General features: G+C 47.8%; 1 protein-coding gene across 3 annotated transcripts in view; it reads left to right on the forward strand.

Annotated features, from left to right (window-relative positions):
• The window catches only part of Eml1 (EMAP like 1), a 132,419-nt gene extending 117,823 nt beyond the window's left edge, over nt 1-14,596 (forward strand). For all 3 annotated transcript variants that reach the window (XM_048361802.1, XM_048361800.1, XM_048361801.1), the window contains 10 exons: nt 111-265; nt 2,066-2,191; nt 2,443-2,574; nt 4,100-4,167; nt 6,897-6,985; nt 9,125-9,222; nt 9,311-9,398; nt 10,480-10,575; nt 12,452-12,582; nt 13,159-14,596. In XM_048361802.1, coding sequence (XP_048217759.1) covers nt 111-265; nt 2,066-2,191; nt 2,443-2,574; nt 4,100-4,167; nt 6,897-6,985; nt 9,125-9,222; nt 9,311-9,398; nt 10,480-10,575; nt 12,452-12,582; nt 13,159-13,284 — 1,109 coding nt within the window. In that variant the 3' untranslated portion in view covers nt 13,285-14,596. The remainder of the gene's footprint in view (nt 1-110; nt 266-2,065; nt 2,192-2,442; nt 2,575-4,099; nt 4,168-6,896; nt 6,986-9,124; nt 9,223-9,310; nt 9,399-10,479; nt 10,576-12,451; nt 12,583-13,158) is intronic.
• Nucleotides 14,597-14,804: the final 208 nt, after the last annotated feature.

A 14,804-nucleotide genomic window follows, 5' to 3' on the forward strand; every position in this document is an offset into this window, starting at 1 on the left:
ACATTCTAACTGACCATGTCAGCTTTTAAAACAAAAACGAAATGAGACTTAAAAGAGGACATGGAGGAACCTTTGGATAATGTGCTAACCATGGTTTTCTCACTGTTCAGGTACAAATCGAATAAGCTACGCTGTCCAAGGGGCCCACGAGGGGGGCATCTTTGCCCTGTGTATGTTAAGGGATGGCACGCTGGTGTCAGGAGGAGGGAAGGACCGGAAGCTCATTTCTTGGAATGGAAACTATCAAAAACTTCATAAAACCGAGGTAAGTTGCAGGCACTGCTGCAGAATTTTCTTTTGAACTTTCTACTCTTATCTTAAATCTCCTTATTGGTTTGGGATCTTTAGCTTATAGTTTTTTAAATTGTTTACATGGAACGCAATAAACTTCTTTCTTTCTTTTTGCAATTGCCAGCCTGTTACTTCGCACATACAGTATTATTTGTTGAACTGTTGTTCCTGGATATCTGCTCAGTGTGTGATTCCTAGCTTAGGGTCAACAAGTTCTCTACCCTCTAGTGCCTTGGCCATCCACTTCGCCTACTGGCCACCTAGTGAGCAGTCACCCTGTGTAGGAGCCAGAAGCTAGAAACTTTGTTTCCCTGCACATTCATTCACTGGGCTTTCTCTCCCCATTCCAGGAAATTGTGAACAAACAGATTGAAATTTATCACCCACGTGAAGGGTGATGCTCTTCATTTCTGGCTCAGAATGGACACGTCATTCCCCCTTCCATGGAGATTTTAATTGTGATAACTGATTGACATTTTAGTGACTGTGTTGTAAACTGCTAGTCACAGATATTCCTGTATGACACGGTAACTGCAAAGCAAGTGTCAAGGCCTCATGTGACTTCTCAGAGGATGTCACTCACCATGTGACTCAATTTCCCTGCATGGAGAGCCATCGTTTTTCTTCTCTTCCTTCCCTCATTCTTCCTTCTTTCCTTTCCTTCTCCCCTTCCCTCCTTCTTTTCTTTCTTCCTCTCGTTCTTCCTCCCTCCCCTTTTTCTTCATTCCTTCTTTCCTTCCTTCTTTCTTTTTGAGTCAAAAATCTCACTGTGGGGCTGGGAATATGGCCTAGTGGCAAGAGCGCTTGCCTCCTACACATGAAGCTCTCAGTTCGATTCCCCAGCACCACATATATGGAAAACGGCCAGAAGTGGCGCTGTGGCTCAGGTGGCAGAGTGCTAGCCTTGAGCGGGAAAAAGCCAGGGACAGTGCTCAGGCCCTGAGTCCAAGGCCCAGGACTGGCCAAAAAAAAAAAAAAAAAAAATCTCACTATGTAGCCCAAACTGGCCTCAAACTCCCCATCCCCCTGCCTCAGCCTACTGAGTGCTGAGGTTATAGGCATGTCCTACCACGTCCAGCTTGGTCAAGTTCCAAAATGTACACCACAATGATAGAGACCGTGTGGGAGGTCAGACAAATGCCAGCTGCTGGCCTGGGCTGCACCAGTGGTCTTCTCCCGAGAGGACACAATTCACCTCAGCAAATTGTTCTTGGCGGGTGCATTTTTATTTTCTCTTAACAAATTATTCATGTTTGTCAACATGAACAATGGATTTCAAACACAAACAGAATGACGTTGCCTACTTCTTACATTCTAGAGTTACGGAGGTTTCTAGGAATTCTTAATTCTTTGTTATCCATAGTTTTATCTGTTACAGTATCAAAAGTCCTCCAAGAAGACCAACCAGTCATATTCCTTATGTCTCAGTTAGTGGAGTTCTTTAAAAAAAGAAGAAGAAGAAAGAGGAGAAAAAATGATCCCACTTTTGCTGATTCTTTTAAAGATATATAAGATGTTTGTAACTTGAGAAGTAGAGCAGGGTGGTTGTCTAATGTGCAGGAGGCCCCTGTTAAATCCTCAACACACACCAGGTCACAAAAAAGTAAGGTTTGGGTATTGGATTGTTGGCTCAGCAGCTAGCTGGGGTATCATATTTCTATCTACATCTCCTCGTATGTATATATGAAACTGTTCTAAGAGCTATCAATGACACATAGACAAGTTTGCTTGCTTAATGAAACCTTAAATCTTCCTTTATGACTCTCCAATGCAGATTCCTGAGCAGTTCGGCCCAATACGGACAGTGGCTGAGGGCAAAGGCGACATTATCTTGATAGGCACAACTAGAAACTTTGTCCTGCAGGGGACCCTGTCAGGAGACTTTGCACCCATCACTCAGGTAGGCCCAGCTTCGCAGGTACCAGGCGCCTTCACTTGGTATCCACTGAGGGTATAAGCCATCACTAGGAGGGCTTGCTCTGAAGTGTCACCCTCATGTGACCTTCCTCTACTTTGGAGTCACAGTTGCTCTTGTTCCTAGGCTGGGGAGAATGAGGGGTACGGGGAAGGAGAAGAGCCGTGGCCACACCTCCGTGGTGCCTGATGTGCCTGTGGGATCTCAGACAACCCCCGTGTCTCGTTTCTTTGTAGGGCCACACTGATGAGCTCTGGGGACTGGCCATCCATGCCTCCAAACCTCAGTTCCTGACCTGTGGCCATGACAAGCATGCCACTCTGTGGGACGCAGTAGGTCACCGGCCTGTCTGGGATAAAATCATGGAGGTGAACATGCATGTTACATTTCCGTTTTTCGCGCAAAAATTCTTCTGGAACATGTTCTTTTGTTTTGTTTTGTTTTGTTTTTTTGCATGAAGTTAATGGTGATGTGAAATGATCCCAAAGCAAAATGTTGTTCAATTTATCTCTAGAATCGCATTATTCTGAGCATTGCCTCAAGTGTTCTCACCCATGTGATGAAGCTGACTGTTCAGTTTTTCAAGAGCAAGTTAGCCTTTCCAAATCAATGGTCTGGGCTCCTGAGTACAGTCTTAAATGGCTTACGTGCTAAGAAACATGTGTGAAGAGCCTGAATTCTGTTTACAGTATACCTTGACCAGAATTTACAAGCCGTGCTGAACACATACACGGCAACTTATCTCAACGTATTGAGGTCGATGGCTGGTCACATGCCAAGCACTGGATGTGTGGTGTCCTTATTGTCTACCTGGCAGATTGAAGGCTTTTTTGTTGCTGTTGTTGTTGTTGTTCTGCTTGTATTCACTACCGGTCATCAAGTTAGTGAGTAGCGGGGCCAGTGCTTACAGAGCTGCACCGCGGTGGCCCGTGCTGACCACAGGCATACCCCACTGAAGGAGGAAGCCCCTCCGCAGAGCCCAGCACCATCTCTCATCCCCCTCAAAGTTGCCAACACATCCAAAATGCTGGGCCCAGGGTCTGCTCTCAGAAGAGAGTTGTCGGTGTCTGGCCTCCAGAGCAGTGAGACAGAAGTGGGGAGACACTGTCGCGATGGCAGAGGAGGGTGGCCTTCCGCAGGGGTCCTCCAGCTCCCAGCTCCCAGCTCCCTGGTCCTCATTAGGCTGCTAGCCACTCAGCTTGACATGAGAGTAGAGCCAGGATTGGAAGCTGGAGCCATGCAGGGGGCTCCCAGTTCCCATGCCTCTGGCCATGGAACCAAGGACTGAAACACTTCACCTCTCTGGACCTCACTGTCTTCACCCAACCTAGGAGAATTACACATGAAAGTGCTTTAGCTGTAGCACTTGGAGTGGAAGTGAGTTCTCTGTTGCCAGCAGTGGCCCTGAGCTTACTTACAGCTGCAAGTTGGACGATGCGGTCAGAGGCTGAAGTTCCTGCTCCGTCCTGTGGTTTTCATTTATTCATTCATCTCGGGGTCTCCTATTTCTGTTCCTGTGCTCTTCATGGTGGCTAGTGGTCACACTTCCAGCCAGACCCAGTGTGCCATTTGACAGGCTTACCACTGACCCAGCCAGGGGCCAGCAAGGGCACTGGGCACCCAAACCAGGGCCTTTACCCATTTACCTTTCATCTAGTGACTGTAGATAGGAACAGAGAGAAGACAAAAACAGAAAAAAAATCTGAAAGAATAAACACTTACTATTACTAGAGTGTAGCATACATCCATGTAGAAAACTATGTTCCTGTCTGGGGAAAAAGGAGAGACTTAAGAACAGAGCTGTGTTGCCTAAGATGGAACAGCATGTGGGTGGGAATTATGCTGTAGTATTGTATCTGGCCATCAATTTACACTTCCTTTAAAATATTTTAGGATCCAGCTCAGTCTTCTGGTTTTCATCCTTCAGGGTCTGTGGTTGCGGTCGGAACACTGACTGGGAGGTAAGCGCATTCACAGATAGGGAGAGGAGCTTGCTGGCTGCTTCCCCCAGGGACTGGGATGGGCCAGTGCTGGGCTGAGTCTTCCCAGCTTCAGATGCCTTACAGGAATTAAGTCAATTGCCGGGGCCCTCGAGCCCCTCCCATCTGCCTCTGGTTTCAGAGGTTTTGCCCTGGAGACTGCCAGGAGCCTCCGTTTTGGAAACAGGAGAGAATCCTTCCCACAGTACTGAAAAGTTAGACTGCTTTTTCTAACTGTGCATTCAAAGTTAGGGAAAGTGCCTGGCTCCTGAGGCTGAAATTCAGGTTCATCTAACCCTTATTTCCAGGCGCTTTTCACCATACCACATAGCAGACCACATTTGAACCCCACCATCATCATTTAGCAGTAGTGTACCATGGAGCCAGTTGCATAAACTCTGAATTTGTTTTTTTCTATAACATATGGATCATTTATATTTATCCTGATGGTCAAAGGAGGCAGTATACATGAAACACTCCTGGGGTACATTCCTGGGTCATACCTTCCAGGACTCCTTCAGTAGATGACAGAATCCATAGTGTATCAAAGCTGATATTACTAATTTTCTTCTACATGCATACTTATAAGGTTACCTTAGAAGTTAGGCACAGCAAGAGACTTACAATACTTAATGATCAGATAAACACAGTGATAACCACATCATGAATGTGTTCTGGAACGCCCCTTCTGGTAACGATCAGATAAACACAGTGATAAACACATCATGAATGTGTTCCGGACCTCCCCTTCTGGTAATGAAGCAATGGCTCAGTTCCTGCCTGAGGAGATGAAATGAGAACACAGCACAACTTAACATTAATGGCTTGTGTGTTGCTGGAATTTCCCATATAATATTTTCAAATCAAGGTTGATGATAGGTAACCAAAGCTACAGAAAGCAAAGAGAGGGGGTTAACTCATATGCATTTACTATAATCTCATTCAACACTTTTTGGTCATTTCCTCCCTTCCTCACTATCTAAAATGTATTCCACTTTGGTTCTGTGGTTACAGCTGTTGAGTATATAAAGAAACATTCATAAGTCCTAAGTAACAATGTCTTAAGAGTCCAACTTGCTGAAGGGGAGTTTCTGTGGTAGAATATCTCAAGTGCAAGGCTCTGAGTTCAAACCTCTATACCACACCAAAAAAAAAAAGTCAGACTCTGCATCTATCCAACAGAATCCACCAGAAAATATTGTTTTATGTCACATACAGTTGCATGAAGACACACACACACACACACACACACACACACACACACACACACACACACACCTTTTCCATTTAACTCTCTTCAATATAGCATTGAACTCAGTAAGCCTCATTCCCTGTGGACTGACTGACAGCCAGACATCATCGTTTACGCTCTGACTACATGTGAAGGACGTTCAACCAGTGCTCAGAATCACGGAAGAGACAGTGTCTTACTTTATCCCGCCCCTCTATCTTCTCTTCTGTATCTCTGGTGTTGAACAGGACCTTTCAGGACTTACTTCAGTCAGCCCATCTCTCTGTTATGTTTTGGCCTCTGTTGAGATTAAGAGGCGCAGTAAAGGTTGATAAGATACAAGAAATCAAAGTTGAAGCCAGGCGCTGGTGGCTCACACCTGTAATCTAGCTACTCAGGAGGCTAAGATCTGAGGATCCCAGTTAAAAGCCAGCCCAGGCAGGAAAGGCCGGGAGAGTGAGACTCTTATCTCCAACTAACCACCAGAAAACTGGAAGTGGCGCTGTAGCTCAAGTGGTAGATCTCTAGCCTTGAGCTGAAGAGCTCAGGGACAGCACCCAGGCCCAGAGTTCAAGCCCCATGACTGACAAAATAAAATTTTAAAAAATTTAAAAATCAAAGTTGAGAAGCAACATCCAAATCCCACTAAGCCCTGCTGCTGGTGGTGGCCGGAGCCCCTGTGGCAGGCAGGAAGAGTATCAGTGGATGTGTGGTGGGAGGGTGGCATCCAGGTTCAGAAACATAGCAGCAGCAGGGAGCTGCTTTTCACCCCTGAAGCCACTGGGGGTCTCTCTTACTGCCACCACTTTTGAGTTCCACCATTTCGACCTTTAACGCACTGGAGTGCTGTGTCCTTGTCAGGGGTGCAAAGCGCCACCTCTGGGTGCAGCACAGTTTTGCACGGAGAGAGACCTGGACCCAAACCCTCGTGCTGCAGTTTGGAAGCTGGGCCCAGACAGGAGAAAGTCAAAGACAAGTCCTCCTCTTGCCCTCCTGCCACGCTGCTTGCCCTGCGCCCCCTGCTGGTTGCTCGCTTAGCATTCACAGAGGGTCTGGACCCTTCACACAGGAGGACCCTGGCTGCCCTTGAACTGGCCCCACCTTTCCTCCAGACCTGCTCTCCTCCCGACTGGGGAGAGGCTCATTCCCAGATCATTAGTGGTTCCTCCCACCCCAGGCTCCTGACACCAGGCATTGGCCAGCCTCCTGCCTGGGGCTTTCTCCTTTCATTTGTAAGTGAGAAACCACATCAAGGTGCTGAGAGCAGAATAGCCCCATACCGCAGTCCTCAACGTGTGTACCTTTCTTTAGGAAATGCTGATGTATAGGGACTTTTCTTTTAGTAAAAGCTGAGAGTGGACTTTCTCCTGAGTAAATCTAGCTCTTATGATTGGTTAAGAGTCCTACATTATTGTAATAGTCTTCTTTCATTTCCCATGATACAGCTTACTGTGTTTCTTTAATCTTGTGTTTACAACAGGTGGTTTGTGTTTGATACAGAAACGAAAGACTTGGTCACAGTCCACACGGATGGGAACGAGCAGCTCTCTGTAATGCGCTACTCACCAGGTTAGAATACAGGCCGGTCCCCACTACAGCTCCGAATGGTGCAGTTCTCTGTGGATACCGTTAAAGAAAGTTTGCAGCCTTCCTCCAAGTGTAACTTAAATTCTATGTGCACGTAATTGTGGCACCTAGGGACTCTTCCCTCCTCTGGGTCACTGTGCTTCTGCTGTGGTTTGGGGGGCTTTGATTTCTGTTTTTGCACTAGTACCAGGGCTTGAACCCAGAACCTCGGTGCTATCCCTTAGCGTTTTTTGTTTGTTTGTTTGTTTTCCTCAAGGCTGGGACACTATCACTTAAGCCATACCTCCACTTCCTAGAAAGCCTGTTTCAGCTCCTGCCCATGTGAGCAGGGCCCTTACGGACTGTGTTTCCATTTCTTCTCTTACACTAATGAACACCACTGGAGATGAGAGGGCTCTTTTGCCTAGAGCCCTGCTTCCAGAGCTTCTGAGTCCTAAATCCCTCTGGGTGGGGCAAAGGTGCCAGCCTTGGACAGGCCAGGCACTCGCCTTTGGATCTGGTGCACTCTACATTCACTAGTCAGGGGACTTTGTCAAATCATATACAAGTTACTGGGAGGCTCCACTGAAAATGGAGCTAAAACATGTTCTGAAGAGAGGCTCATGGGAGATTTGGTGTCATCAGCAGGCTCAGCAGTAGAGACCCAGAAACAGCCCCTGGCTCAGACCCTTGGGAGTGGCCCAGTCCTCAGAACTACATTCATTCTAGGGGGTGGATGTGGGGACCACGCAGCCTCTCTCAATGGAACATTGTAATGGCAGTGTGAGCCCCAGGGAGCACCTCGATTCATCTAGAACATAGGCTATGGCATCACAGATTCCTGACTTTTCAGAATCAGATATTTGCACACTTTAGACCCAAGGAAAGCAAAAGTTTTGGATGAAAAATTACTAAAAGCAGAAAGAACAGGGGGTATGGCGCATGGTTCAAGAGATAAAATGCCTAGCAAGCTTGAGGCCCTGAAGTTCAATTCCCAGCACCGCCAATTAACAACAACAACAACAACTTGAGCTACAGGTGTGAGAACTACACTTTCCCGTTCCTTGTCCTTCCTGTGAGGGCTCTAGCCCACACAGAGGTCAGGGTTCAGTGATCTGTGTCTGGCCTGTGACTGTAGAAGGAGCAGGTAGCTGATTTACAGGAGCATGCTGGGAAGAAAGCAGCCCCAAGTGCGTGGGGATTTCTTGGTACAATCAAGAGTCATAGGCAAGGGCTGGGGATATGGCCTAGTGGCAAGAGAGCTTGCCTCGTATACATGAGGACCTGGGTTTGATTCCCCGGCACCACATATACAGAAAACGGCCAGAAGTGGCGCTGTGGCTCAAGTGGCAGAGTGCTAGCCTTGAGCAAAAGGAAGCCAGGGACAGTGCTCAGGCCCTGAGTCCAAGGCCCAGGACTGGCCAAAAAAAAAAAGAGTCATAGGCAAGAGGATTTCTATGAACTATCTAATTATCTATCTCAGTCACATTGGCACAACTGTTCTTATTCATGAAGTATTTGTATAAGATGGTCTTTTGGTAGCTAATTAATATTACTATCATGTGAGTATTTTTGTAACCACAGTCAACTCTTGGTTGTTTATGTTTTGTTGTTGTTGTTGTTACTGTTTTGTACTGGTACTGGAACTTGAGCCACCACGCTACTTCTGGCTTTTTAATGGTTAATTGGAGATGAGAGTTTCATGGACTTTCCTGCCCAGGCTGGCTTTGAAGCACAATCCTCAAATCTCAGCCTCCTTGAGTGTGAGGATTACAGGTTTGAGCTGTGGCACCCATCTCTTTTTCTCTCTTTGGCTGTGATATGTCAACATTTTGTGGGGTGTTTTTTTTTAATTTTTAATTTGTAAATTATCTTGAAGTAGTTGTATAAAGGGGTTTCAATTCAACAGGTCAGATGAGTACAATGCATCCAATCCATGTTACCCCTTCTATCATTCTCCCTTTTCCAAGAGAGCTTCAGGAGTGGTATAGAACTCATCTGACAGCAGAGGGCTTTTTGGTCTTTGAAAGAATTCCTTCACCAACCTATTTTGTCTATACCTGTGGTAGCATCTTGCATTTAGCCTTGTGATAAATGAAATGTTTGTTTCCTAACATTCGAATTTCTGCCATGTTTCTACAGATGGGAATTTCTTAGCCATCGGCTCCCACGACAACTGCATCTATATCTATGGTGTTGGCGACAACGGGAGGAAATACACGCGGGTTGGCAAATGCTCTGTAAGCTTTCCGTGTTTCCTGATGTCAGGGAGGTGCTGTTAGGAATTTAGGAGCCAAGTGAAAGTCATGCAGGGTTTTTCTCTCGCAGGGTCATTCTAGCTTCATCACTCACCTGGACTGGTCTGTGAACTCCCAGTTCCTTGTGTCAAATTCCGGGGACTATGAAATCCTGTATTGTGAGTATCGGCCCACCTACTTCAGCCTAGATCACACTCCGCTGGACCTCTGTAGGGCTCAGGCACAGGGGTCAGCCCTGGGCTGTTTCCTCCTCTGAGCTAGAGGAGTTGGCCTAATGCCTCTCAGATCCTTCCTGGTCTCAAGACACAAGGTTCTGGCTGGATGGGGGGGGGGAGGGGAGGTATGGAGCACGACACACATCTACCTGGAGAGGAAGGCCCTGGGAGAGAAGTTGTAGGGGAGCACATGTGAGGCAAAGGTGGTATCTGGCTGGCCCTGGCCTGGCATGAATAGCCCCATGAAAGAACCATGGCAGAGCCCATGACGTCCCTCCTCCCTGAGGGAACCCCCTTTCTTCTCCTGGGCCAGTCTCTCTGTCCTAATGGGACCTTGACCCCTGCCCTGTGCTAGGCTCTGTGTGAAACAGAGGGAAGTCGCTGGGCACAAGAAAGGCTTGCTTTCCACCCGCTGGATGTTACTAGAGTGCAATTTCCACTTCCCAGTCCCCTTTTACAGATAAGGCAATGGGGGTGAGACAGGGCAGGGGCTGAGAGCCAGTACTGGAAGTCAGCTACTCTTTCCTGGCACGAGGACAGAGTCGCTGGGGGGTAAGGGGCTGCCTGCCTGGTCTCCCTCTCCAGGTCCTGCCCGACATGGCACAGAAGCAGGCTGATGGCTTTCAGATATTCTGCATGAGGGAATGGCCAGGGCCCCTGGGAGGCCTGGACAGTTGTGCCACTGGTTTCCGTTCCTGACTGTGCTGGAGGAGCCAAGGGCTCTGTAGGGAGGAGAGCCTGCGCCTGGAGGCAGGGCGGGGTTGAGGCCAGGCCTAGGGACCAGATCAGTCACAAACACGAGAAGCCGGACTGGGGAATAGACCCAAGAGAAGAGAGGGGAAGAAAATAAGCAGGAGGCCTCTGCCAAGACCAAGACTTGGGCCTCATTCTGGGGGAGACTAGCAGCTAAACCATGTTGGGAGAGGGGTCCCTCCCCACACGGGGCATGGCTAGGGACCCAGCCCGGCCCAAGGGAGAGCTGGGGTCCTGGCTGAGATATCACCAGGCTTTCTGCTCCTTCCAGGGGTTCCCTCTGCTTGTAAGCAAGTCGTGAGCGTGGAGACCACCAGAGATATCGAGTGGGCCACCTACACCTGCACTTTGGGATTTCACGTGTTTGGTAGGTCTTCTACTGTAGGTCTTACGGGTTTGAACATCAGAATTACCCACTGGGAGAGCATTTCTCTGAAATTTCGTCATCACCACTCCTCAATCCACTGTGCCCTGCCTGTGCTCAAAGACAGACTCCTGGGCCAGGGCCAGCTCAGCCCCGCCACGGCCAGTGGAGAACCGGAGAGGTGGCTTTAACTTTTTTCATTTTCTAGAACCTTCCACACCAGGTTGTACCAGACATTTCTGGATGGACCGTAGGCATTCCACTAATTTATGACTTGTCAGGTTATTTGACTTTGAAGTCCTTAAAATATTTCCCTGCCTTCAAAGTTCAGAATTCCCATGTTCTAGCAATACCACTCTTGGTCATATATCTGATGGGATGCAAGTCAGGATCAAGAGGCACTTGGACACTTACATCCATTGCCACAGTGCCGATGCCCCACACCTGATGAGGGGGTCTGCACACTGTGGTATGTGCACACGCAATGGAATGCTATTCAGGCATAAGGAAGGATAAAAGCAAGTCGCTTGAGGAAAATGGATGGATCTGGAAACATCATATTAAGTGAAGTAAGCCAGGTTCAAAAGGACGACTATCACACATTTTATTATAGGTGGATGCTAGATCTAAGATATAGAAATATAGATATATATATATGAACAATTTGTCTAAATTGCGTTACCATTACACATGTAGGTTACCATTGTGAAGCCCCTTTGAACAATTGACATGCACTTTAACAAAAATGAATGTGAGAAAGGTGAAACGTGTTATCTGGGGTGTGGGTACCAATGGGAAGAGATGAACGAGAGGGGACAGGGGGCAAATAGAATCATAATCCTTGATGACATACATGTGTGAAAATGGAGCAAGGAAGCTTGCAGAGACTCTTTTGGGAAGCAGGGGAGGGAGAAGGGCAAATGACGACGGGGCTACTGATAAAAATACACTGTATAGGGCTGGGAATATGGCCTAGTGGCAAGAGTGCTCGCCTCCTACACATGAAGCTCTCGGTTCGATTCCCCAGCACCACGTATATGGAAAACGGCCAGAAGGGGCGCTGTGGCTCTGGTGGCAGAGTGCTAGCCTTGAGCGGGAAGAAGCCAGGGACAGTGCTCAGGCCCTGAGTCCAAGGCCCAGGACTGGCAAAAAACAAAAAAAAATACACTGAATAAATATATCGACATGTTAAAATGAAATCCCCTTGTACAAATGATTAATGCTAATTATATATATGCTTGTTTGTTTTGTTTTGCCAATCCTGGGGCTTGAACTCAGGGCCTGTGCTCTGTCTCTGAGCTTCTTTTGCTCAAAGCTATTGCGCCACCTCCAGCTTTTTCTGTGTATGTGGTACTGAGGAATCAAACTCAGAGCTTCATGCATGCTAGGCAAGCACTGTACCATTAAGCCACATTCCCAGCCCCTAATAATACTTTTTAAAGTTCAGCTTGGGAATAGATTCATAAGTGACCTAAAACAAATTGCCACAATCTAGGAGAAAAAGAGCAGGCAGGATTTGTAACTTCTTGATGAGCTACCACAAGTCAGCAAGTTGGGACAAATTCACCAGTCCCAGTGTTGGCATTTTACCACTGTCTGGTGTCAAATGCTAAGACCCCCTAGGCTGTCTCCAGACTGTCAGGCAAGAAACTCATGTATTGCTGTGTCTCCCATATCCAAGTCGGGGCTTCCAGAGGGCAGCCAGGGTGAGCTGGACCAGGAGCCAGGAGAGGTTGGTTACTGCACCCAAGGGTTCTCCCGGCCCTGTTTTGGAAGCCTGGACTGCAGGAGGCCCTCTTTTTCTGGTAGTCCTAGGCCACTCCCGTGCGGCGTGGCCCTGTGTGCCTGGGGTTTCCAGCACCGGTATGCTCTGTTTTAGGAGTGTGGCCCGAAGGCTCTGATGGAACCGACATCAATGCTGTCTGTCGGGCCCATGAGAAAAAACTGCTATCGACAGGAGATGACTTCGGCAAAGTGCACCTCTTTTCCTACCCCTGCTCACAGTTCCGGGTAAGGACCCCATCTTCTCACTCACCCCCTCGCACAGCACACGCTGAGGGCCTGACTTGCTTGCAACTAAATTGAAATGGGCTGAGCCTGAGAGCTGCCACCCGTAACTGTCCAAACAACCCTACCACCCCACTGCTCGCTGCCCCAGGAAAACCCCGGGCCTAATGGGACCTTTGAAACCTTTTGCATCGAGCACCCCTGCCTTGGCAGCTTCAGGGCCTCCTCCCCTGTCCTCACCCTAACCCTGGCTCCCTCTGCTCTAGCCTTGCTGAGCTGAGCCCACCCTGATACTTACATCATACTTCCTGGACCACCCTGAGTCAGACCCTCAGCCCCAGCAGCTGGCCAGTCCTGCCCTTGGGCCCACCCTTGGGCCTAGCACAGTCCCCTGCTGTTGAATGTACCCTGGGCCAAGAACTGTCATTTGCTTGCGTCAGTTCTTCCCGTGTCCTGCACACAGAGCAAGTGCACGGGTGCCAGCTGCTGAGTGGCAGGAAAGATGCTGATCTAGAATCTGAGCACATCCCACTTCCAGTGTGCTTTGTTGACGTTTTCCTCTGCCTCGCATTCTTCCAGGCTCCGAGCCACATCTATGGAGGACACAGCAGCCACGTCACCAACGTAGACTTCCTCTGTGAAGACAGCCACCTCATCTCCACGGGCGGGAAAGACACCAGCATCATGCAATGGCGGGTCATTTAGTCCCTACCCGTGCCCTGGGAGCAGATCCTGCCTGAGAAGACGCAGACTCACGTTCCGCTTGGTCACTGTGATTTCTGTTTTGTCTAAAAATTCTTACAAACCTCAGGAAAATTATCCCTCTGCCAGTTACCTTAGCTTAGGGGGCGAGCGGGCGTCACCGGAGAAGCCGTTCCCTTTCCACTTTGGTTGTATAGGATGTGCGTGCATAGACATAGAAAAAGTCCCGAGGTGTCCATGCAGTGGAATCAACAGAAGGGACTGGTGTATCCTTAGCAACTTTTCTATGAACTCTTCAAAACTGGTCACAAAATGCCTTTTCCAATATTGTATATAGTCTTCACTGTCCACCACCAAGCTGGCTAAGTCATATATTTATGATGATAATGAGGTACTGGACCCCGATCGCTGTTGATTAATTGGTCTCAAAAGGATAAAAATCCCTTGAGAAGACAGTGAGTAACTGACTTGGACAGCTGAATCAGGAGGGCAAAGGATGAGACTTTCTTTGGTTACATTTTCTAAGTTTTCATATGAAATTCTCCCTTTGGGAGGGGCTGGCGAGAAATGGGGCGTATACTTCTGGTGTTAGCAGATTCCAGGTTAAGAACTCTCACAGAGGGGTTCTGGGTAGGCTGTCTTACACCTCTACGAAGTGTAACCCTTCTGTCCCTGGTCACATGCCCCAATTGCTGGCAGGACCATTAGCCACCTTCCTCTGTATATTAATGGCATGATATGGTTTTGTTCTCTGTATAGGATGTTAGCAACTCAGTAAATACCTAAGGCTAGGCTCCGCTGTTTAGGCCATGGACGTTGTGCGTTTGTACTTGAAGACCAAGTAGAGCAAGTGGAGAAGGATTGCGCCCAGTGTCCGAGCAGCCTGAGGAGGGAGAGGTCTCGGACGCCCTGGGCATGGCCAGCAGCTTCTTTTCCCATCTCTTGCGCACCGATGGCTCTCGGCAGTAAGGAAGAAGACTGCTCTGATACCTAGGACATAAGTGGCGTAAATTCATCAACAAGGCCTTACCCATGTGTGACAGGTTGAATATTGTTTACATTGGGGAATGTATCTCGGATTTTTAAACAGAAGAGCAATTATCAGACTTGAGAACAAATTTTAAGATTTTGACTCATTCTAGGTAAGTAAATGATTGAATTACCTGAATTCTCCAACACTGGTTGTTTGAGTATGACATCCAGAAACACTTCACCAACGCGCAGGGCATCAGGAAATGACTGAACTAAAGATGAACCTGTTTGTATGTACCCTTATCAAATATATTCTATAATGAAATAAACTCTCAAAGGTGGATTTCTTACTGACCTGTGTCCTTGAAAGTATATGAATTAATAGCTTTGGAATTAGATATGATTCACACTATATTGTTTTATATCCAGATTGCTTTCTCACCTGGGTCCCTTGCTGGTGAAGCCATGTATTTTAATATGGTGTGAACAACTGTAAGGAATTTGCCTTCATGTCCATACCTAGTTGTTAGTATGTAAATACTACCAAATAA

This window comes from Perognathus longimembris, chromosome 14 (assembly GCF_023159225.1).
Source record: "Perognathus longimembris pacificus isolate PPM17 chromosome 14, ASM2315922v1, whole genome shotgun sequence".
In the NCBI taxonomy this organism is placed as follows: domain Eukaryota; kingdom Metazoa; phylum Chordata; class Mammalia; order Rodentia; family Heteromyidae; genus Perognathus; species Perognathus longimembris.